Raw genomic sequence first — 22261 nt, forward strand, 5'->3', positions numbered from 1 at the left:
GTTCAAGCAATTCTCCTGCCTCAATTTCCTAAGTAGCTGAGATTACAGGCATGCACCACCATGCTCGGCTAATTTTTGTATTTTTAGTAGACACAGGGTTTCACCATGTTGATCAGGCTGTTCTCGAACTCCTGACCTCAGGTGACCTGCCTGCCTTGGCCTCCCAAAGTGCTGAGATTACAGACATTAGCCACTGCGCCCAACCTAATTTTTGTATTTTTAGTAGAGATATGACTTTGTCATGTTGGCCAGGCTGGTCTCTAACTCCTGGCCTCAAGTGATCTGCCTGCCTCAGGTCTCCCAAAGTGCTGAGATTACAGGCGTGTGCCACTGTGCCTGACCTGTTCATCCAAATTTGAATCTCTCATTTACACAGCTACTGTAATTGGAATCAAAACTAAGATGCATGTGATACCCTGCCAGTTAAAAAGTTTAAATCTGAGGCTGGGCGCAGTCACTTATGCTTGTAATCCTAGCACTTAGGGAGGCTGAGGCGAGTTGATCACTTGAGCCCAGGAATTCGAGACCAGCCTGGGCAACATGGTGAAACCCTGTCTCTACAAAAAATACAAAAATTAGCCGAGTGTGGTGGCGGGAGCCTGTAGTCCTAGCTACTAGGGAGGCTGAAATAGGAGGATCACCTGATCCTGGGAGGTTGAGGCTGTGGTGAGCCATGATCATGCCACTACACTCCAGCTTGAGTGACAGAGTGAGACTCTGTCTCAAACAAAAAAAAAAGTTTAAATTTGAAATGGGTAGCTTTTGATTCACAAATATTAATACAAATGTCTTTGCAAAAGGATTGGATTTATTATTTTGACAAAGATAATAGTTTTATTTATAAGGAATAATCCTTTCATGTTGTAACTTTTGTATGTGTAATTTTTTAAATTACACATTAAAAATTAATTTTGTATTTTTTTATGTGTAATTAATTTTGTATGTGTAATTTTTTTTAATTTGCCTTCCTAGCCTAGCATATATGTTGAGATTGCAAATGATGAAGAAATTATATTGAGTATCAGGGAAATGTTAATATTATTCTGCTTTATTTATTTAGCGGAAGATCCATCCAAAAGCTATGTGAAATTACGAGACTTTGTGCTTGTGAAGCTTTGTCAAGATTTGCCCTGTTTTTCCCGGGAAAAATTAATGCAAGGATTCAACGAAGATATGGCGATAGAGGCACAACAGAAGTTCAAAATAAATAAGGTATTTTTATTCTGTAGGAGGAAAACAGATTTAAATTACAAACAAATTTTTGAAGTGTATACCTTAACTAAAATATTATAAAGACATTAAGAATACATGTGTGGGAACCAGCAATGGTTAACAGTACAGCTTTGAAGCCAAATTGCCTGAGTTCAAATCTAGCTCCAACACTTGCTCTGTGATTTATGGCAATTTAATTTACCTCGTGCCTCAGTTTCCTCATTAATAAAATGGGAAGATAATAGGTGTTATTGCTATATTAAGCATAACAAGCAGAGGAAAGATGGATAATAGGATCTTATTTTTACTCTTTAAAGTAGTTGTACCCCTGGAGACATTATTGGTGGGAAGAACGGTTGAAGTAAAACACGTATTTCATTTTATATACTTTTATATATCTATTTAAATTTTAAAGTGGTAAATGTCTTAAGATAGGTACAGAAAAAATAAATATGGAAGTTCAGAGAAGAAAGTTTATTACATTTATGTAAGCAAGGAAATCAGTGGTTATTTCATAGAAAGGATGGCATTTGATGTAAACCTTGAAGAATGAGTAGGATTTGGATTATGAAAGTATGTGAGATGGGCTGGGAGTGGTGGCTCACGCCTGTAATCCCAGCACTTTGGGAGGCCGAGGCGGACAGATCATGAGGTCAGGACATTGACACCATCCTGGCTAACATGGTGAAACCCCACCTCTACTAAAAATACAAAAAAGCTGGTCATGGTGGCATGCGCCTGTAGTTCTAGCTACTCGGTAGGCTGAGGCAGGAGAATTGCTTGAACCTGGGGAGGCGGAGGTTGCAGTGAGCTGAGATGGTGCCACTGCACTCCAGCCTGGGCGACCGAGCGAGACTCCATCTCAAAAAAAAAAGAAATTTGTGTAGGCCGGGCGAGGTGGCTCACGCCTGTAATCCCAGCACTTTGGGAGGCCGAGGTGGGTGGATCACGAGGTCAGGAGTTCGAGACCAGCCTGTCCAATATGGTGAAACCATGTCTCTACTACAAATACAAAAATTAGCTGGGCGTGGTGGCGCGTGCCTGTAATCCCAGCTACTCAGGAGGCTGAGGCAGAAGAATCGCTTAAACCTGGGAGGCGGAGGTTGCAGTGAGCCGAGATCATGCCACTACACTCCAGCCTGGGCAACAGAGAGAGACTGCATCTTAAAAAAAAAAAAAAAAGGAAAAGAAATTTGTTTAATAGCTCAGCTTTTAAAAGAACAGGCATATGAATATATATATATATATATATTTTTTTTTTTTTTTAATGGTGCTTTCTTAAAAAAGGAATTCAAACTCCCTACCTAGAGCACAAAGAGCCCATGATAATCTGGACCCTGCCTACCTTGCTAGCTTCAGCCTGTTAGTACTTTGCCACATGCTCTGGCTACTTTGCCACATGCTCTGGCTTTACTCATCTTCTAGCCATTTCCCAACTCTGCCACATCCTTCTTCCTTCTGTATTCCTTTACATATTCTGTTCTCTTTACCTGAAATACTCCCTTTTCCTAATTGCCTGGCCAGATAGTACTCATTTTTTCAGGTTCAACTCAGGTTCCCTTCCAGGAAGTCAGAAAATATTACCTTCCCAACCTATCCATACCCCAACTCCCTGCCCAAATAAATACATAAGTGAAACAACATCAACAGAAAAACTGTGGTTCTCCTTTGGCTTCAGTGCTACCAAAAACTTCCTGATTCTTCTGATATTTCCTTGATACCATTTGTCTTTTTTTTTTCCTTTTCCTTTTTTTTTTTTGAGACAGGGTCTCTTGCTCTGTCACCTGAGGTGGAGTACAGTGGTGTAATCACGGCTCACTGCAGCCTCAACCTCCTGGGCTCAAATGACTCTCCCACCTCAGCCTCCCAAGTAGCTGGGACTGCAGGGGTACGCCACCACACCTGGCTAATTTTTGTAGAGACAGGGTTCCTACAGGCTGTTCTCAAACTGCTAGGCTCAAGCGATCTGCCCACCTTGGCCTCCCAAAGTGCTGGAACTACAGGCATGAGCCACCATGTCCAGCCCTGTCTGCTTTTTAACTGTCACTGTACTAGCAGGTTTCTGACCTTTCTCCTTTTATCACTGTATATGCTTTCCTCAGGTGACCTTAACCAGCCTTATGGTTTTAACTCTTACCTATATACTGACATTGCTTAAATCCTTGCCCTTAGACTAGAATTTTCTTCAGATTTTCTATTTTCTGCTGCCTCCTAAATCTCTCCTAGGCTGTGAAAACTCACATTTTCACATCCTTCTTTAAGTCAGTTTTTCCTCTCATATGTTTCTAGAGTCCTTGTCCCCTTGGTCTTCTTACTTGTGCTGTTTCAGTTCATGCCCTCATTGTTTTTTATCTGATGTAATAACTCAGCTTCTTGATTGGTCTCTCTGCACTTCTTTTTGCTACCATTTCTTTGTAGCTGAAAGAGTGACTTATTTAAAACTCAAAATTTGTGCATATTGCTTACATTCCTATTTAAAATCTGTCATGAAGGCTGGGGCAGTGGCTTACGCCAGTAATTCTAATACTTTGGGAGGTTGAGGCAGGAGGATTGCTTGAAGCTGGGAGTTGAAGACCAGCCTGGGCAACAAAGTGAGACCCCATTTCTACAAAAAAAAAAAAAAAAATAGCCAGGTGTGGTGCATATGCCTATGGTCCCAGCTGCTCAGGAGGCTGAGGTGGGAGGATGGCTTGAGTCTAGGAGGTTGAGGCTGCAGTGAACTGTGATCGTGCCACATTAAATTATCCATACCATAATCATTTGTATTACCCACTAGACTGCTTGAGGGCAACTACTTTTATTGCCTTTCCTTTGGTTTCTAGCACAATTCCTTGCTCATGGCAGATATTAAATATATCCTGTGTTCTTTTGGGAAAGTGTCATTATTTTTACTTTGAAAATGTTCGCATTTTCTTTTGTTTCATTCTAGCAACACGCTAGAAGGGTTTATGAAATTCTTCGACTACTGGTAACTGACATGAGTGATGCCGAACAATACAGAAGCTATAGACTGGATATTAAAAGAAGACTAATTAGCCCATATAAGGTAGGACTTTCAAGAATCTTAAACACTGTATTCTTTTCACTGTTTAAAACAGAAGAAAAGCTACCAAATATCAGTATATGAGAGAGTCCAAGTCATTTTGTAAAATTAACTTTTACAAAAGTAGAAATATTCTTCCAGTAATTTATAAAAATTCTGACTCATGGCCGGGCATGGTGGCCCACACCTGTAATCCCAGCACTCAGGGAGGCCAAGGCGGGTGGATCACCTCAGGTCAGAAGTTCAAGACCAGCCTGGCCAACGTGGTGAAACCCTGTCTCTACTAAAAATACAAACATTAGCTAGGCTTGGTGGTGGGCGCCTGTAATCCCAGTGACTTGGGAGGCTGAAGCAGGAGAATCGCTTGAATCCAGGAGGTGGAGGTTGCTGTGAGCCAAGATTGCACCATTGCACTCCAGCCTGGGTGACAAGAGCAAAACTCCATCTGAAAAGAAAAGAAGAGAAAAGAAAAGAACAAAAACCCGGGTGCAGTGGCTCACGCCTGTAATCCCAGCACTGTGGGAGGCCGAGGTAGGTGGATCACTTGAGGTCAGGAGTTCAAGACCACCCTGGCCAACATGGCGAAACCCCATCTCTACTAAAAATACAAAAATTAGCTGGGCATGATAACACGTGCCTGTAATCCCAGCTGTTTGAGAGGCTGAGGCACGAGAATCACTTGAACCCAAGAGGTGGAGGTTGCAGTGAGCTGAGATTGTGCCACTGCACTTCAGCCTGGGTGACAGAATGAAACTGTGTCTCAGAACAAACAAACAAACAAACTTATCCCAAGGATAGTCTACCATGGTTAGCTTTTCTTTCATTTGTATGCATCTTTAAAAAGTCTGAATGCCTAGTCTCTTCCCTAACAAATTATGTTGTTTTTCCCAAGTTTCTTGTCTTCTCAGTTGTTATATATATATTCTCTTTTTTCTCTCTTCCCAGATAAAAGCAAAGTTAGACATATATATTCTCTTTGCTTTTGCTTTCTTCTTCCTAAAAATAGCCTTTATTGCTATTTATTAATATAATCTTTGTACTTTACCATAGCCGAAACCATGTTAGTACTATTATATTTTTAAACATTCTTCTTGCCCTTTTTTCCCACTTCGTCGTCATCTTCCGTATTTTCCCTCCTAGATCAAATTGGCCTTATCATTTGGACATTGTCAGGATGGATATTGTTTATGTCACCTTATGTGAATGAAAATTTGCTATCTAGGCAAGGCGTGGTGGCTCATGCCTGTAATCCCAGCACTTTGGGAGGCCGAGGTGGGCAGGTCACCAGAGCTCAGGAGTTCAAGACCAGCCTGGCCAACATGGCAAAACCTCGCCTCTACTAAAAATAAAAAATTAGTTGGGTGTGGTGGTGGGTACCTGTAATCCCAGCTACTTGGGAGGCTGAGGCAAGGGCATCACTTGAACTCGGGAGGCAGAGGTTGCAGTGAGCTGAGATCATACCACTGCAATCCAGGCTGGGCAATGGAGCAAGACTCCATCTCAAAAAAAAAATAAAAATAAAAAAAAAAAGGCCAGGTGCGGTGGTTCACGTCTATAATCCCAGCAATTTGGGAGGCTGAGGCGGGCAGATCATCTGAGGTCAGGAGTTCGAGACCAGCCTGGCCAACATGGTGAAACCCTGTGTCTACTAAAAATACACAAATTAGCCAGGCATGGTGGGAGGTGCCTGTAATCCCAGCTTCTCCGGAGGCTGAGGCAGGAGAATTGCTTGAACCTGGGAGGCAGAGGTTGCAGTGAGCCAAGATTGCGCCATTGTACTCCAGCCTGGGTGACAAGAGCAAAATTCCATCTCAAAAAAGAAGAAAATTTGTCATCTAGTTGCAGCTGAGTAGTGGGATGATTGGCAGAATATTTAATTTATCCAACATATAATTATTGAGTACAGTTGCTCAATGATGAAATGTTGTTGCTACATTTATATATACTATACCTATAGGGTTATACATCACAATAGCTGGGAACATAAATGACCAAGTTGATTCTGCATTACAATTTGAGAAAGTAAATTAACTAACTGTATCAGGTACACGTAGTTTTGGTTTTCCTTTGTAAATTTAAAGAAAATTTAAGTTTTATTTGCCATGGATTCTGCTTTATAGAGCCAGTCTTGAATGCTGATGGTTCATTGGCTGACACTACTTGCTGAATCCCAACTTTTCCTTCATAGCATCTTTTTACTTTGCAGTGCAACTGTATTTCCTAATTTGTCATTGTAATTCTGTTCACATTCTGAATATAAAATGATTATTTGCCTATGACTAAATCATTTTATCTTGAATTCATACACAGATGTATGAATAGTTCCTCATAGTGTCATTTCATTGCAGTTTAATAGTTTTTCTATTTTACAGACCATCATCTGCATATAGCAGGTTTTTAATAAATTATAATGGTCTCCTCAAAAGTTATCCAAAGTTGTGTTTTATTATTTGATGTTATCAATTCAGAAACATCAGAAAATGGGTAAAAATGGTACTTTCCAAAGGTTTTGATCTTTAAGTAATATTTGTTAGCTAGAAAATGTCTTAATGATGAAATTTGGGCACAGAGCAGTATAGATGGCAACATTTAAGAGTATTAAGATTTTACTAAAGTAAAATAATTTATTGAATTATATATTTTAGATATTAATGTGACTTTTATATAAAATATAACAAATGAAAGATAGAAATTCTGAGTACAAATAGTAGTCACACAGCTAATGCCAAATAATGGGAACCTCTGTAGTTCATAAATGCAAGTATTTTCTACTCTTAAAGAATGATAATTCTTTTTTATATTATTATTAAGTACCTTTACCTGTCCAGCCAGTTCACCAGTCTAAAAGGCCAGAACTGGGCCGGGTGTGGTGGCTCATGGCTGTAATCCCAGCAGTTTGGGAGGCCAAGGTGGGTGGATCACTTGGGCCCAGGAGTTCTAGAACAGTATATCCGAAACATGAAAGCTTCATATTTGCAATAATGCCACCCAACCAGGAATCTTGGAGTTATTCTTCATTCTTCCTTCCTCATATCACCCAGTATTTTCTCCCCTAAATCTGCCCTGTCCTCTCCATCTTTGCTGCTGCTGACTTGATCTAGGCTTTCATCAACTCTGGCTTGAACTACTGCAGTAGCTGCCCAGTCCTCCAGTCCCATCCTAAACATCTCTGACACAGTGTCCTGCATAAAAGTTGTTATCAGCTACCTGTTGCAAACTCCTCAGCATAGCGGTATCCTAAGTCAAACCAGGAGGGTTTAGTATGATAATGTATGTCTGGAACTTAATAAAGACTCAAATGCTAGTTAATATATTTTTAAAGTATAGCAGTTTTCCATTTGTCTTTCTGAAACATTTCTAACAGTTTATGTTAAAATTAGCGTGTGGCCCGTAAGTACTTCACTGGGTGGAATTTAAAATGTAATTAATTAATGACTGAATAGTAAAATGAAGAATAATAGCACTTAATCTCAGTTGTCTTTCTTCAGCTAATGTCTTCTATCTATTAAGCAAATATTTGAGTGTCTATACTGCCCAGAGTTCTTTAAAGTTTTGGAGGGGGCTGCTAGTCACATGTCTATATTTACCATCATTGGACACAAATACCAGGTCTTCTTGTTAACTCTTTTTAGAGGGTTTGCAATTCATGGTTAACATTATGTTTAAGCTTCCTTAAAAAACAAAACAAAACAAAACAAAAACATTGTGGGACAAGTTTGGGCGTATTCATACTATTCTTATTTTTAACATTGGAGACTTAAAATTGTAAGACTATAAGGAAATATATTTGCTTTCTTCGTCTAACAAATAATTGTTTGTCACTTAGAAAAAGCAGAGAGATCTTGCTAAGATGAGAAAATGTCTCAGACCAGAAGAACTGACAAACCAGATGAACCAAATAGAAATAAGCATGCAACATGAACAGCTGGAAGAGAGTTTTCAAGAACTAGTGGAAGATTACCGGCGTGTTATTGAACGACTTGCTCAAGAGTAAAGATTATACTGCTCTGTACAGGAAGCTTGCAAATTTTCTGTACAATGTGCTGTGAAAAATCTGATGACTTTAATTTTAAAATCTTGTGACATTTTGCTTATACTAAAAGTTATCTATCTTTAGTTGAATATTTTCTTTTGGAGAGATTGTATATTTTAAAATACTGTTTAGAGTTTATGAGCATATATTGCATTTAAAGAAAGATATAGCTTCTGAAATACTACTGCAATTGCTTCCCTTCTTAAACAGTATAATAAATGCTTAGTTGTGATATGTTAATGTGTGATGATATGATTCTTAAATACTTACGATAAACCTCATTCTTAAATACTTATCATTCCTTCCACACTTTGCTTCTAAGATCTTACATCTGACACCTTTAAAACATTTCTTTAAGGTTATCCTGGTAATTTTATTTTTTCAATATGATTTTTCTTTCTTTTTTAACTTTTAGATTCAGGGGTACATGTGGAGGTTTGTTACATAGGTAAACTAGTGTCTTGGGGGTTTCTTGTACAGATTATTTCAACACCCAGGTACTAGGCCTAGTATCCAATAGTTAATTTTTCTGCTATTCTCCCAACCTCCACCTTCAAGTAGGCCCCAGTACCTGTTGTTCCCTTCTTTGTGTCCATGTGTTCTCATCATTTACTCCCACTTGTTAAGTAAGAACATACAGTATTTGGTTTTCTGTGCCTGTGTTAGTTTGCTAAGGACAATGGCTTCCAGCTCCATCCATGTCCTGGCAAAATACATGATCTTGTTCTTTTTTATGACTGCATAGTATTCTGTGGTGTGTATATACCACATTTTCTTTATCCAATCTGTCACTGATGGACATTTACGTTGATTCCATGTCTTTGCTGTTGTGAATAGTGCTGCAGTGAATGTTCGCATGCGTGTGTCTTTATGGTAGAATGATGATATTCCTCTGAGTATATACCTAGTAATGGAATTGCTGGGTCAAATGGTAGTTCTGTTTTTAGCTCTTTGAGGAATTGCCACACTGCTTTCCACAGTGGTTGGACTAATTTATACTTCCACCAACGGTTTATAAGTGTTCCCTTTTCTCCACTACCTTGCTGGCATCTGTTATTTTTTGACTTTAATAACAGCCATTCTGACTGGTGTAAGATGGTACCTCATTGTGGTTTTGATTTACATTTCTCTAATGATCAGTGGTATTGGGCTTTTACTCATATGCTTATTGGCTACACGTATGTCTTCTTTGAAAAGTGTCTGTTCACGTCTCTTTTTAATGGGGTTGTTTGTTTTTTTCCTTGTAGTTTAAGTTCTTACTGATTTTTCATAATAGGAAATGTTCTTAGTATAGGTTTTATTTTGTTTTAAATAAAATCCTATTAACTCTATTAACTGTTTGGGAAGGCAGGTAAGAGGGAAATCAAACTAGATACAGCCTAAAAGCCAAAATTTTGGCATCAAATATTATTTGAAGATAACTTAGAAGTTAGCATAAACATTCTATAAATAAAAATAGAAGATAGAAATCAGTGTATAAAATACAATTTACACACCATTATTAAAATATATCTTGTGTAAAGTGAGACGCCCATCTGTTCGGATTTGCTGTAAGGTTACCAAGGTATTGAAATACAGCAAGAAAAAATAATGACAAACTGCTTAATATAGTCTTGTTTTTAATGAAGTAGAGTATAAATAGATTGCTGGAAACAGAATCATTCAAAGTTTGAGATGTTTATAATGTATGCTAGTAAACAAGGTATTATATAACAAAAACAGGATGTAAGTTGAAATTTACTTTTAAAAATCTGATTTGATGGATGCTTGGGGCAGAATCCCAAGTTGGACAGGCATTATCTTGTCCTTTGATCAATTTCCATCCGTAAAATCTGTCAGAGAAGTAAAGTAACTGGTAGCCTCTGGACACAAAATAGCTGTGGCCAGCAGCATACCAACAGCACTACTGTTCCCTTAAAATGAGGGAGCTATAAAAGTTTCAGACCATCTCATCTTAGAAGCCTGTATATAGATAAAACTTGTTGACTTCTGAGAGATTGTATCTGTGTACATAATTTGCTACAGATAAAATGAACTAGTTCAGTTAAAATCCTTTCTGAAATGATATGAAAGCAATTTGTCTTTCATCTAAATCGGCTAATTTTTAATTTTTTTATTGACAGTTCACAGCTGATACTTAAAGATGAGCTCTGAAGAAAGCATCAATACCATCTAAACCAATTATCTTTCAAGATTTTTTTTTTTAATAAAAACCAGAAAGAAAATGTGATGCTGATTTTCCTATTGTTTGTTTGTTTTGAGACGAAGTCTCTGCTGCCTAGGTTGGAATGCAGCTCACTGCAACCTCTGCCTCCCGAGTTCAAGTAATTCTCCTGCCTCAGCCTCCCAAGTAGCTGGGATTACAGCCCTGAGCCACCATGCCCAGCTAATTTTTGTATTTTTAGTAGAGACAGAGTTTCACCATGTTGGCCAGGCTGGTCTTGAACTTCTGACCTCAAATGATCTGCCCTCGGCCTCCCAAAGTGCTGGGATTACAGGCGTTGAGCCACTGTGCCCGGCCTCTTACTTTTTCCCTGTCCTCTATAAATTGCGTTTTCTCTACATACATTTCCTTCTGAGCATCAGGTTTTTCATCTGTAAAACTGAGGTTGTACTAGAATGATCTCTAGGCTCACTCCCTCCCTGTTCTAGGTTCTGTGTTTGTCATTTTCATATCCTTTCTCCTTACCCTTATACTTTTATACTCAGTTGTGGGTGTAGATGTGGTATATGTCTAAAATAAAACACTTTTCTAAGTCACACAAGGATATTCATAGTTTATACGTGACAAAGTTTGTGTGAGAAGGGAGGGAAAAAGGACTGTGTCCCTGATTGTCTCCAAATTACTGGGGCCCAGTTTGTTGTACCAGAGCCTTGTCTAGGCTGAAAATCTATCAGACCTTCCGATTGACTGCCATCTTTACCTACTAGAGAAGAGCTGGCAGCAAAGCTACTAAGGCTATATTTGATAACAAGATTAGAATCATACACCTGAGAGGTCAACTGATTTAATTCCTTAAATTCCTAAGTTCTTTTTCTTAGAATTTAAAAGCCAGTTTAACTATTAAATACTGATTTAATAAAGTACTCATAATACTTCCAAATAAAATTATTTTTGCATTTGTATATCTCTGTGTATATACTTGGAACATAGTAGTATATCTTTGTGCATGTATATATTTGTATCTGTGAAATCATTTCCTGGGAAATGTAGTTAACTGAGTTAAAGGATAAGAATATGTCTATGGCTCTATTACATAAACATGCCATATTTTGCAGAATCGTTAAAATACTACCCGATGTGAATGTATATACCAATTTTAACAGAATTTCAATGACGTGGGATGTTGTTTCCGTAGATAAAATATCTTATTTACATTTATTTTACTGGGAAGGTTGAATTGTGTGTGCGTGTGTAAAATCTTTTCCTTGATATGAATTACCTGTTTTTTTAAAAAATGTATGTTTTGCAGTCTACACTGTCAATTTATAAATGGACAGTAAATCCAGAGGCCACACTACAAGTAACTGGCAAAGCCAGGAATATACACTAGGCTCCTGACTTCTACTCCATCTCATCTTCCATCAAGTAGGCCAGCCAAGTAAGCATGCCAGCCCACTAGGCTGTTCTAAGAGGGACTTTTAGAGGAGCAAGTATTAAGAAAAGTATGTTTGGCCGTGCACGGTGGCTAATGCCTGTAATCCCAACACTTTAGGAGGCCAAGGTGGGGGACTGCTTGAGGCCAGTAGTTCAAGACCAGCCTGGGCAACATGGCAAGCCCCCGTCTACAAAAAATTTAAAAATTAGGCTTGGTGGCCAACATAGCGAAACCCCGTCTCTACTAAAAATAAAAACAATTAGCTGGGCATGGTGGCAGGCGCCTATAATCCCAACTACTTGGGAAGCTGAGGGAGGAGAATCGCTTGAACCTGGGAGGCAGAGGTTGCAGTGAGCCGAGATTGCACCAGTGCACTCCAGCCCAGGGAACAGTGTGAGACTCCATCTCAAAACAAAACGAAAAGAAAAATTAGGCTTGGTAGTGCACACCTGTGGTGGTGCAAGCCAGGCTACTTGGGAGGCTGAGGCGGGAGGATCGCTTGAGTTTAGGAGTTCAAGGTTGCAGTTAGCTATGTTCACACCACCGTACTCCAGCCTGGGTGACAAAGCCAGACCCTGTCCTCTAAAAAAAAAAAAAGAAAAAAAAAAGCTGGACTTGGTGTCACATGCCTGTAGTCCCAGCTACTTAGGAGGCTGAGGCAGGAGGATAGCTTGAGCCCAGGAGTTCAAGACTAGCCTAAGCAACGTAGAGAGACCCCCATCTCTAAAAATAAGAAAAAAGTAAAAAAACACAAAAAACCTTGAGTCTGTTTGATAGCAATGACTGAAATTATCAATGCCTCTTGAAATATAGCCTGAAGTTACTCTTCCTCTCAACATTTAATCTTCAACTTTTCTGTGTTCCCATATGCCTTTACATTTCTATTATAAATATTTCATTCTTGTTTTGTGAGGTGTGGAATTATACAGTGCATTTAGTTTACTCACTGAGTTGGGCAGAGCTGTGTTTACGTATATGTGATATTTCAATAGGAAGTATGCACATGGAAATAAAAAGCAACAGGGCATGCAGTGAAAATTTCCTCACTGCATTCCTCCAGAAACAACCAGTTATCAATATCTTATGTATCTTTCAGAGATAACATGCAAAAGGGAGCATGTATGTATATATATTTTTTATATACCATATGTATATGTGATGACCTACCACGTTTTCTAACTGCTTTTTTACTTTTGGGGATTATTTGAGCTATCTTGTTTAATGGCAGCATGGTATTCCATTGTGTGGATACATCATACATTACTCTACCAGTAACATATTTATGTTGTTTCCAATATTTTCCTTTACAAACAATGCTGCAATGCCTATTGTATATGTGCTATGCATACATATACAAGTATACCAATAGATGAAAGTCCTAGAAGTCATGGACATTAGTCTAACCTCACTCTTACAGTGACTCTACTACCTTTACAACAGTTAAAATTATCACCATAAACTAAGGTTGTGGGAACTTTATAATGTCCCAATTTGAATAAACTCTATGCAAACAGGAGCATATTGGACTTATCCAACCATCTCTTTCATGGCTAGAAATTTGAATTACCTTTTTTTTTGTTGTTAGAGACAGGGTCTCACGCTGTCATCCAGGCTGGAGTGCAGTGGCATGATCTCGGCTCATTGCATCCTCAGCCCCTCCAAGTAGCTGGGACCACAGGCAAGTGCCACCAGACCTGGCTAATTTTTATATATTTTTGTTGTTGTTGGTAGAGACAGGGTTTCACCATGTTGCCCAGGCTGGTCTCAAACTCCTGAGCTCAAGCGATCCACCCACCTCGGCCTCCCAAAATGGGATTACAGGCGTGAGCCACTGTGCCTGGCCTTATCTTAAATGCACAATGATTTGAATGGTTAGGCATATGCACCTTTCTGTTTATTCCTTTAGTCTTGCTTAGCTCTTCTCAAACCTTTGCATCCTTAAGAATCACTGTATTTCCGGGTGTCTCAGCTTCAGTCCTACTGACATTTTGGGCCAGATAATTTTTTCTTGTGTGGGGCCGACCTATGTATTGTGGGATGTTTAACAGCATCCCTGGCTTCTACCCACTAAGATGCCAGTAGTGCCACCCCCACCACTAGTTGTGACAACCAAATATGTCTCTAGATATGTCCTGTGGGGAGCAAAATCATCCTTCATTGAGAATCATTGTTCTATGGGATTGAATATCCATCTACTTTAAGCACTATTTTTTAAAAATTATGTAACATATACTTAGTAAAAAAAAAATCAATGCAGTCATGGGCTTTCTAAGTAAAAATTAAAAATTTAAAATCTATGAAAGTATTTGATGAGGAATAAACTGCCCTCCCACACCGCCACCCAATTCACTTCTTTACAATTACTTTTACCAGTTTCTCTTTTATCCCCCAGATTTATCAGTCTACAAATGTCCATTTCTATTACAAACACAAATATTGATATACTACATGCAGTACTCTGAGTATCTTTTCCAGTTAATGCATATCTCTACCAGTACATGTTATTTCAGTTCTCAACACCTTAATTCTAAACAACTGTATAATATTCCATAGCTCGATGTCAATGTTTGACCCAATACTGTATTAAAGGACATTTAGGTTGTTTCCTATCTTCTACTACAAGCAATGCTGCAGCAAATAGCCTTTTGTATACACCATTTTGTATATTTGGGAGTGTGTATGTAGGATAAGTAGTGATTGCATCGCTGAGTGAAAAGGTATGGACATTGTACATTTTGGCAGATTTTGCACATATTTGAGACAGAAGGAAATTTTTTTTTTTTTTTTTTGAGACGGAGTCTTGCTCTGTCGCCCAGGCTGGAGTACAGTTGCACGATCTCGGCTCACTGCAAGCTCCGCCTCCTAGGTTCACGCCATTCTCCTGCCTCAGCCTCCCGAGTAGCTGGGACTACAGGTGCCCGCCACCATGCCCGGCTAATTTTTTGTATTTTTAGTAGAGACGGGGTTTCACCATGTTAGCCAGGATGGTCTCGATCTCCTGACTTCGTGATCCACCTGCCTTGGCCTCCCAAAGTGCTGGGATTACAGGCGTGAGCCACAGTGCCTGGCCAACGAAGGAAAATTTGAATATGGACACAATTGGTAAGGAATTTTGTTAATTTTCATAGTCGTGATAATGGTACTGTCATTATGTAGGACAATGTCTTTATTCCTGAGAGTCACATGCCTTAGCATTTAGGAGCAAAGAGTCATGACATTTGTAGCTTACATTCAAATGGTCCAGAAAAATATGTGTATTGGGGCGTGTGTGTGTGTGTGTGTGTGTGTGTGTGTGTGTGTGTATAAAGATAAAGCAAATGTGACAAAGTTTGTAAAAGTGTTGAATATAAGTGGAATTAAATACAGGTGTTCTCAGTATGGTTCTTTCAGCCTGTATGACTGATTGATTGATTGACTGGCAAGGTCCTGGTCTGTCACCCAGGCTGGATTGCAGAGGTGCAATCTTGGCTCACTGCAACCTCCACCTCCTGGGCTCAAACAATCCTCCCACCTCAGCCTCCCAAATACCTGGGACCATAGGTGCACACTACAATGCCCAGCTAATTTTATATATACATATATTTTTGGGGGTGGCAGAGGTATAAATGGAGTTTCGCCATGTTGCCTAGGCTAGTCTCGAACTCCTGGGCTCAAGCGATCAGCCTGCCTCGGCCTCCCAAAGTACTGGAATTACAGGTGTCAGCCATTCTGCCCGACCTGCTCTATCTTTTTAAGTGTTTAAAATAAAAACTGGGTAAGAAAAGACATATCATATATGAAAGAACAGTATGAAAAAGGAAAAAATCAGCGAGTAGGAAAGAGCTCTGAGAAATTAAAAATGATTGCTCTAACTCAAGCGGCAGAAAGACTGAGCTATAAAGTTGAGGGAATTTCCCAGAACATCAAAAAGAGAGACAGAAAATATGAGAAAAGAAGATAAAACAGAGGATCAGTGTGGGAAATTCAATAACCAATAATTTTTATTTCGGAGAGGAAGAGCAAACAGAACATAACCAAAGGAAGAGGATAATGCCTCAAAGTTGAAGAAATGAATCTTCAGACTATAAGAGCTCCCTGAAGTTTGAGCAGCGTTACTAACATTTACTGAGCACTTTCTATTGTTGGCTAAGCACTTGCATGAGTTATCTCAATTCTCATTAACAACCCTCTGAGGTACTTGGTATCCTCAAGTGAGGCCTAGGAAGGTTATCTTCACCAAGGTCACACAGCTAGTAAGTGGCAGAGCTGGAAATTTGGCCCATGCAATATGACTCACTTAGATTCTCAACCACTGTACCGCTACCACTTACCTAAAAAGATCGACTCACAGGCCAAATTATTAAGTTCAGAATCCACAGCATAAAATTAAGATCCTGAATGCTTTCACAGGGGAAAACACAGACAACCTGGGAGAGGAAGGGGGATTCCGCATTAGAGTTTATCAGCCATACTGCATGTTGAAAGATAATGGAACAATATCTTCAAAGCTCTGATGCTGAATTGTTTTGTTTGTTTGTTTGTTTTTGACACGGAGTCTTGCTCTGTCACCCAGGCTGGAGTACAGTGGCACAATCTCAGCTCACTACAACCTCCGCCTTCTTGGGTACAAGCGGTTCTCCTGCCTCAGCCTCCTGAGTAGCTGGGACTACAAGCGCATGCCACCATGCCTGGCTAATTTTTGTATTTTCAGTAGAGATAGGATTTTGCCATGTTGGCCAGGCTGGTCTTGAACTCCTGACCTCAGGTGATCTGCCCGCCTCAGCCTCCCAAAGTGCTGGGATTACAGGCATAAGCCACTGCACCCGACCTATTGCTTTTCATTGTAAACCTTTTTATAATTGTATGGTTATTTTTTCACTATATATGTCTTTGATATAAAAATCTGTTTAATATTACTACAGGTATATTGTTCTGCCACTGAAGCTCCATATTACTGTCAAATAAAACTGTAAATCCAGGAAATTTTTTAAATAAATGTTTACCTAAAGCAACCAAGTGGCACCCTTAAACAATGAAATCGTGCTCTGCCTGACTTCGACCAGGCAGAATTCACCAAAAGATACTGAAGAGCTTTCTTTGGGAAAAAAAAAAAAAGCAATACTCAATTCTTTTCTTAGGAAACTGATTATCAAAGGAATCATAATTTACCATGTACTTACCTGGTAAAAGACCAATCTGGAAAAAATTTGTTATCAAAGCAAATTGTCTCCATCTTTGATACACTGGTTTTACGAGTCAGTAGACACTGGATGTACAACCAAAGCTCTGAAAAACATACTTCATAATTTTTTGGGCTTCCCATTAACCCAGTGGAGAAATATAATGCAATAAAAGTATAATATCATCATTTATGAATATCTGCTGAGCTCTTGTGTGTAAGACGCTGCAAGGAGTGCTGTACTAATGTAAAAAAAAAGTTTTTAAAAACCTCCAGTGTTAAAATATATACAGGCTTGAAATGGAATAAATCTTCTATAACCTCCCTGGGTCTCACTGTCTTTATCTTAAAATTAGAAGGGGTAGGGTTAGAGTTGTATTAGGTGATCTTGAAGCCATTTCTAGTTCTTCAACCATATTCTCGCTCCTCCATCTTAATAAAAGACTAGTTGGAAAATGTGCTTTAGACTCTCAGTTCACCTGGACAGCTCGTTACATGTTTAATTAATAATTTTGGCAGGTGAATCTGTGCGGAAGTCTTGGGCGGGATGTGTGTGTTTGCCCGGCTCTCTGAATCCCCTTTTGTGAAGGCCGTGGTGCTACCACAGAGAGGCCTGTTTGCTCTCTGCTCCTAGAGCAGCTGCTGCTTTCTTCCTTTATCCTTTATCAAGCAAAAGAAAATGCAGTGATGTTTGTGTGTGCTTCAGATGAGGAGAATGCACTCCACACAGGTTATTCTCTGGGTTAAAGTGGATGGGGTGAGCACAGAGGAGCTCAGTTCAATGGGAAGAGAGGTCGTGGCAGCATCTGCCCTCTTGTTTGTTTCAACAGTTTCAGTCTTGAATATAGAATGTGTTCAGTGAGAGGCAAGCAGAAGAAGTTAAAAAATGCACTACTGCTTAGTTTCTCAGCCAGTTTGGGGAGTGGAGGTGGAGAGTGGGAGGGGAGAAAGGGACATACAGCTAGTTTTCTCTTTCTATTATTAAATCCCTTCTTATTTCATGATCTCCACTTCAGAGATTCTTATTGCAGTCTCTTTTGTGTAACTGCTAACTGACTAAGGAACACTATTTCATACTTATATGCAGGAAGTGGCAAAATTACAAACATTTTCAACCCCTGATATTAATGATCAAACTGCTTTCCATAGGCACTGGCCTCACACAGTCCTACAGGACCAAATATTTTAAACCAAAACCACTAAGAACGTAACAGCAAACATAGAACCATAAATATAGCAAAAGAGTAAACAAAGATGGAAAAATATGGGAAGATAACCAATATCATCACTTCATGAGGGAAAGGGAAAAAAGCCACAAGAAAATAAGTAATTTTACAAGAGAGAGAAAAATAAAAGAAAGAAGAGAAACAGATGCAGAGTGAAGGCAAAAGGAAGAGAGAGAATGCACAGTAGACTGCAATAAAGACATGAATAATATTGTGCGTTCCTATGCTTTTGCGTGTGACTTGCCTAGTCTGCTGTCTTTTATTCTATATACCTGTGTGACTGGTCGTGATAAAAATGGGTATCTTCCCTTTGAAAGTCCAGCAAATAGTGCCGGGCACAGTGGCTCACGCCTGTAATCCCAGCACTTTGGAAGGCTAAGGTGGCAGCATCACTTGAGCCCAGGAGTTTGAGACTAGCCTAGGCAACATAGTGAGACCCAGTCTCTACAAAATATAGAAAAATTAGCCATGTGTGGTGGTGTGTGCCTGTAGTTCCAGCTACTCAGAAGGCTGAGGCAGGAGGATCACTTGACCCCAGGAGGTTGAGACTGCAGTAAGCCATGATCGTGCCACCACACTCCAGTGTGGGTGACAGATGAGACCCTGTCTCAAAAAATAAAAAAAAAGGCCAGCAAATGAGTATAGGCATAGAAAAAAAGTCCAGATGAATGAATATACATCAATTTGTTAACAGTAATTACCTGAATCTGAGGGACTTCTATTTTCTATATTACACGTTTCTCTCTTTTTTTTTTTTTTTTTGGAATGTTTTTCAAAGAGCACATATTTGAAGGAAGGAGATTAAATAGGTATAATTTCCTGGGAACTTAGATAATTAGAGTTCACCATTTTCCTCAGTTCCTGGCAGCCAGGGATGGCTACAATCTGTGACCCCTGGCATTGCTCCATGGGGCTTATAGTCAAGAGGGTACAATTTGGTCTTGTTTTATGGACAATCTTGTGAGCATGTTAGTCTCTTCCAATTTGTTTCTTAAGAACAAATTGGAAAGCTGAGACTAATTCAAGGTCAGGGAAGCCTTGTCCCTCAAGCCTGCACAGTTCGTTTCCAATTTGTTTCTTGAGAATAAAGACAGTATCATATCACCTTGGAGCTTAGAGTAGCACTTACATATTTATTGATTGGTTGATTGCTAGATTCGCTTGGGAATTTGTTGCCTTTTCCCCCTATTCTGAATGGAATCTTCATTCTCTAGAAGTGTATAAGCAGGAACTACCTTTCCAGGCATTGGCAGTTTGGGAATGGATGGCAGCCTCTAATGGTTCACACTTTGATTTAGATTCCATGAGGCAATTGCACACTTCTGCTTTAACCCAACACTCAGAGTCAGTCCCAAGACTGACTCAAGTCAGTCCCAAGGTCAGGGAAGCCTTGTCCCTCAAGCCTGCACAGTTCCCAAGCCAACTCTGACCGAAGCAGGCAGTATTATCAGAAAGCTTTAATGCACCAGTGAGAAGGGTCTGGGACCATCTCCATGCTCTTCCCTATAGCCGTCCCTTCCCTTCCCTCGCTCCCTCAGCTCCTGCCACGATTCTAGATGGGCTACTGCTCCAACAATGGATATGTTACTATGTTGGAATGTTACTGCTGTTTTTACATCTCCTATAACATCTTTTAAGCCAAAGCGTTGGACGAACTTGAAACGAATGCTAGCCAGACTGGGCCTGATATCAACAACTTCCTTGGGGCAATGTTTTGGTCTTACCCTACAGTTAAGTTAGCCCTGTCTGGTCCCATTCTACTCCCCTTCCCTTGACAGACTGCTCAGGAGGTTGCAGCATGCTATTTGCTGAGCCCATTTGGATTATGCCTATAAATGGCTCTAGATCCCTGAAATCCTCAGAATTTCAGTATGGGAGAGGCTCAGGTAGGGCAATCCCATTAGGAAGGGGTGGGGCTTAAAGTATCATTTGCATAGGAATTATATGACTGGGAAAATGTCATTAGACTAATAAAAAATGAGAGTGGCAGGAGGATCACATGCAACTAACATCCTCCTCCTCTTGTCCTGGCTCCCTCTTGGCACTGCTAAAGATCAAGGAACAGGGCACAAACAGCAAAGAGAAATCCACTTGATTTTCCACAACTGTCTCACATATGGCATTACTTTTCCTCGCAAAACATGGAATATTTACACATTTTCTCTAACAGTACCCTTAGATTACTCAGTAACATATTCATGATTGTCTCAAATGATTGGTATAGGAAACATGACATTCTGCCAGCAAGTTAGTTGAGAGTGCCCTAGAAACTGTCTGCCTGAACCTATAATCATTCAAACATAGACCCTAACTTTAGAGGGGCCCAATCAGCTACTAAGACAGATCTTTGTTGTACATGCAGCTTATGTTTATGCAGGACTCCTAGTTCCTGAAAAGAATGTTCATTTGACTTAAAATATGTAAACAAGTAGCATACCAACATATTAAAATTAGAGAAACTAGAGGCCAAGATCGGAGATTCTTCTCCAACCACAGAGTTGCTAAGAAATGATCGTGAAATCAAATCAAAAGGCTAACTTTACGGATTCAGATGGCAAAACAAAGAGGCAGGGTCAGGAAGGGAGAATGAGGCCCCTGGGTCTAGATGACAACTGCGCTGAAGCTGTGTGGTCCCAGGGTAGCAGTTTCCCCCAGCAGCCACATTATATCAGTTAATCTTACAACGTATTCATATAAAACAGCTTTTTATTAGAGATATGTAAGCACCTTGGCCCCTATTTCATGGTTTGTGCTCTTTCTTTTCTTTCCTTCCTTCCTTCCTTCTTTCTTTCCTTCCTTCTTTCCTTCCCTTCCTTCCTTGCTTCCTTCCTTCCTTCCTTCCTTCCTCCCTCCTTCCCTCTCTCTCTCTCTCTTTCTTTCTTTCTTTTGACAGAGTCTCACTCTGTCGCCCAGGATGGACTGCAGTGACACCATCCCGGCCCACTGCAACCTCCGCCTCCAGGGTTTAAGCTATTCTCCTTGCCTCAGTCTCCCGAATAGCTAGGATTACAAATGCCCGCCCCATACCCGGCTAATTTTTGCATCTTTTAGTAGAGATGGGGTTTTGCCATGTTGGCCAGGCTGATCTTGAACTCCTGACCTCAGGTGATCTGCCCACCTCGGCCTCTCAAAATGCTGGGATTACAGGCATAAGCCACCACACCCAGCCTGTGTTTTCAAATATCTTATAGTAATCCTAATATATACATATAAAAATCTAAACTTGTGAGACAAATTACAAGATGATGTTATTTACTATAAGAGAAACATTTTTAAAAAATTATTTACTTCATGTCACATAATCCCTTAGAGCATTTAAAAATGCAAATATTCAATTAAAAATTCAATACATACATTACAGAACCTGCATAATTTAACTTTTATTACAAACTATATACAAATTTAGACACACTCATGGTATAAGTCTATAATATTAAGTTCAAGAAGGAGGAAGGAAAACTGGGTTTTTCAAAAATATGCATATCGGAATTTATTTGATTTATATCTTTTATAAATAAAAAGATTTTAAAAGATGTGAATAAGACATGATCTTTTGAAAATCAAGGTAAAGACCTATAAAATAATAATCACAATCAAAATATTTTAACATTCAAGAATGAATTTTTGGACATAAACTGAAGGTATTAAGTTATCCTTTATTTCTTGAACCCTGGTTTTGAAAAGTTATTCAACTTTTTTTTTTTGAGACAGAGTCTTGCTCTGTTGCCCAGGCTACAGTGCAGTGGCACAATCACAGCTCACTGCAGCCTCAAACTCCTGGGCTCAAGCGCTCCTCCTGCCTCAGCCTCCCAAGTAGCTGGGACTATATGCATGTGCCACCACATCTAGCTAGTTTGTAAATTTTTTGTAGACACGGGGTCTCACTGTGTTGCCCAGCCGGGTCTCCAACTCCTGGGCTCAAGCAATCCTCCTGCCTTGGCTTCCCAAAGTGTTGGAATTACAGGTGTGAGCCACTGCACCCGGCCGAAT

General features: G+C 39.7%; 2 protein-coding genes across 4 annotated transcripts in view; one reads left to right on the top strand and one right to left on the bottom strand.

Moving 5' to 3' along the window:
• HAT1 (histone acetyltransferase 1) overlaps positions 1 to 8528 on the top strand; it is a 69831-nt gene extending 61303 nt beyond the window's left edge. For all 3 annotated transcript variants that reach the window (XM_003824266.5, XM_034954506.3, XM_014344003.6), the window contains exons 9-11: positions 1061 to 1212; positions 4142 to 4258; positions 8082 to 8528. In XM_003824266.5, the coding sequence (XP_003824314.2) occupies positions 1061 to 1212; positions 4142 to 4258; positions 8082 to 8249 (437 nt within the window). In that variant the 3' untranslated portion in view covers positions 8250 to 8528. The remainder of the gene's footprint in view (positions 1 to 1060; positions 1213 to 4141; positions 4259 to 8081) is intronic.
• SLC25A12 (solute carrier family 25 member 12) overlaps positions 1 to 22261 on the bottom strand; it is a 223384-nt gene that overhangs the window by 198717 nt on the left and 2406 nt on the right. The window lies entirely within an intron of this gene.

The sequence above is a fragment of the Pan paniscus genome, chromosome 13 (genome assembly GCF_029289425.2).
Source record: "Pan paniscus chromosome 13, NHGRI_mPanPan1-v2.0_pri, whole genome shotgun sequence".
Lineage (NCBI taxonomy): Eukaryota > Metazoa > Chordata > Mammalia > Primates > Hominidae > Pan > Pan paniscus.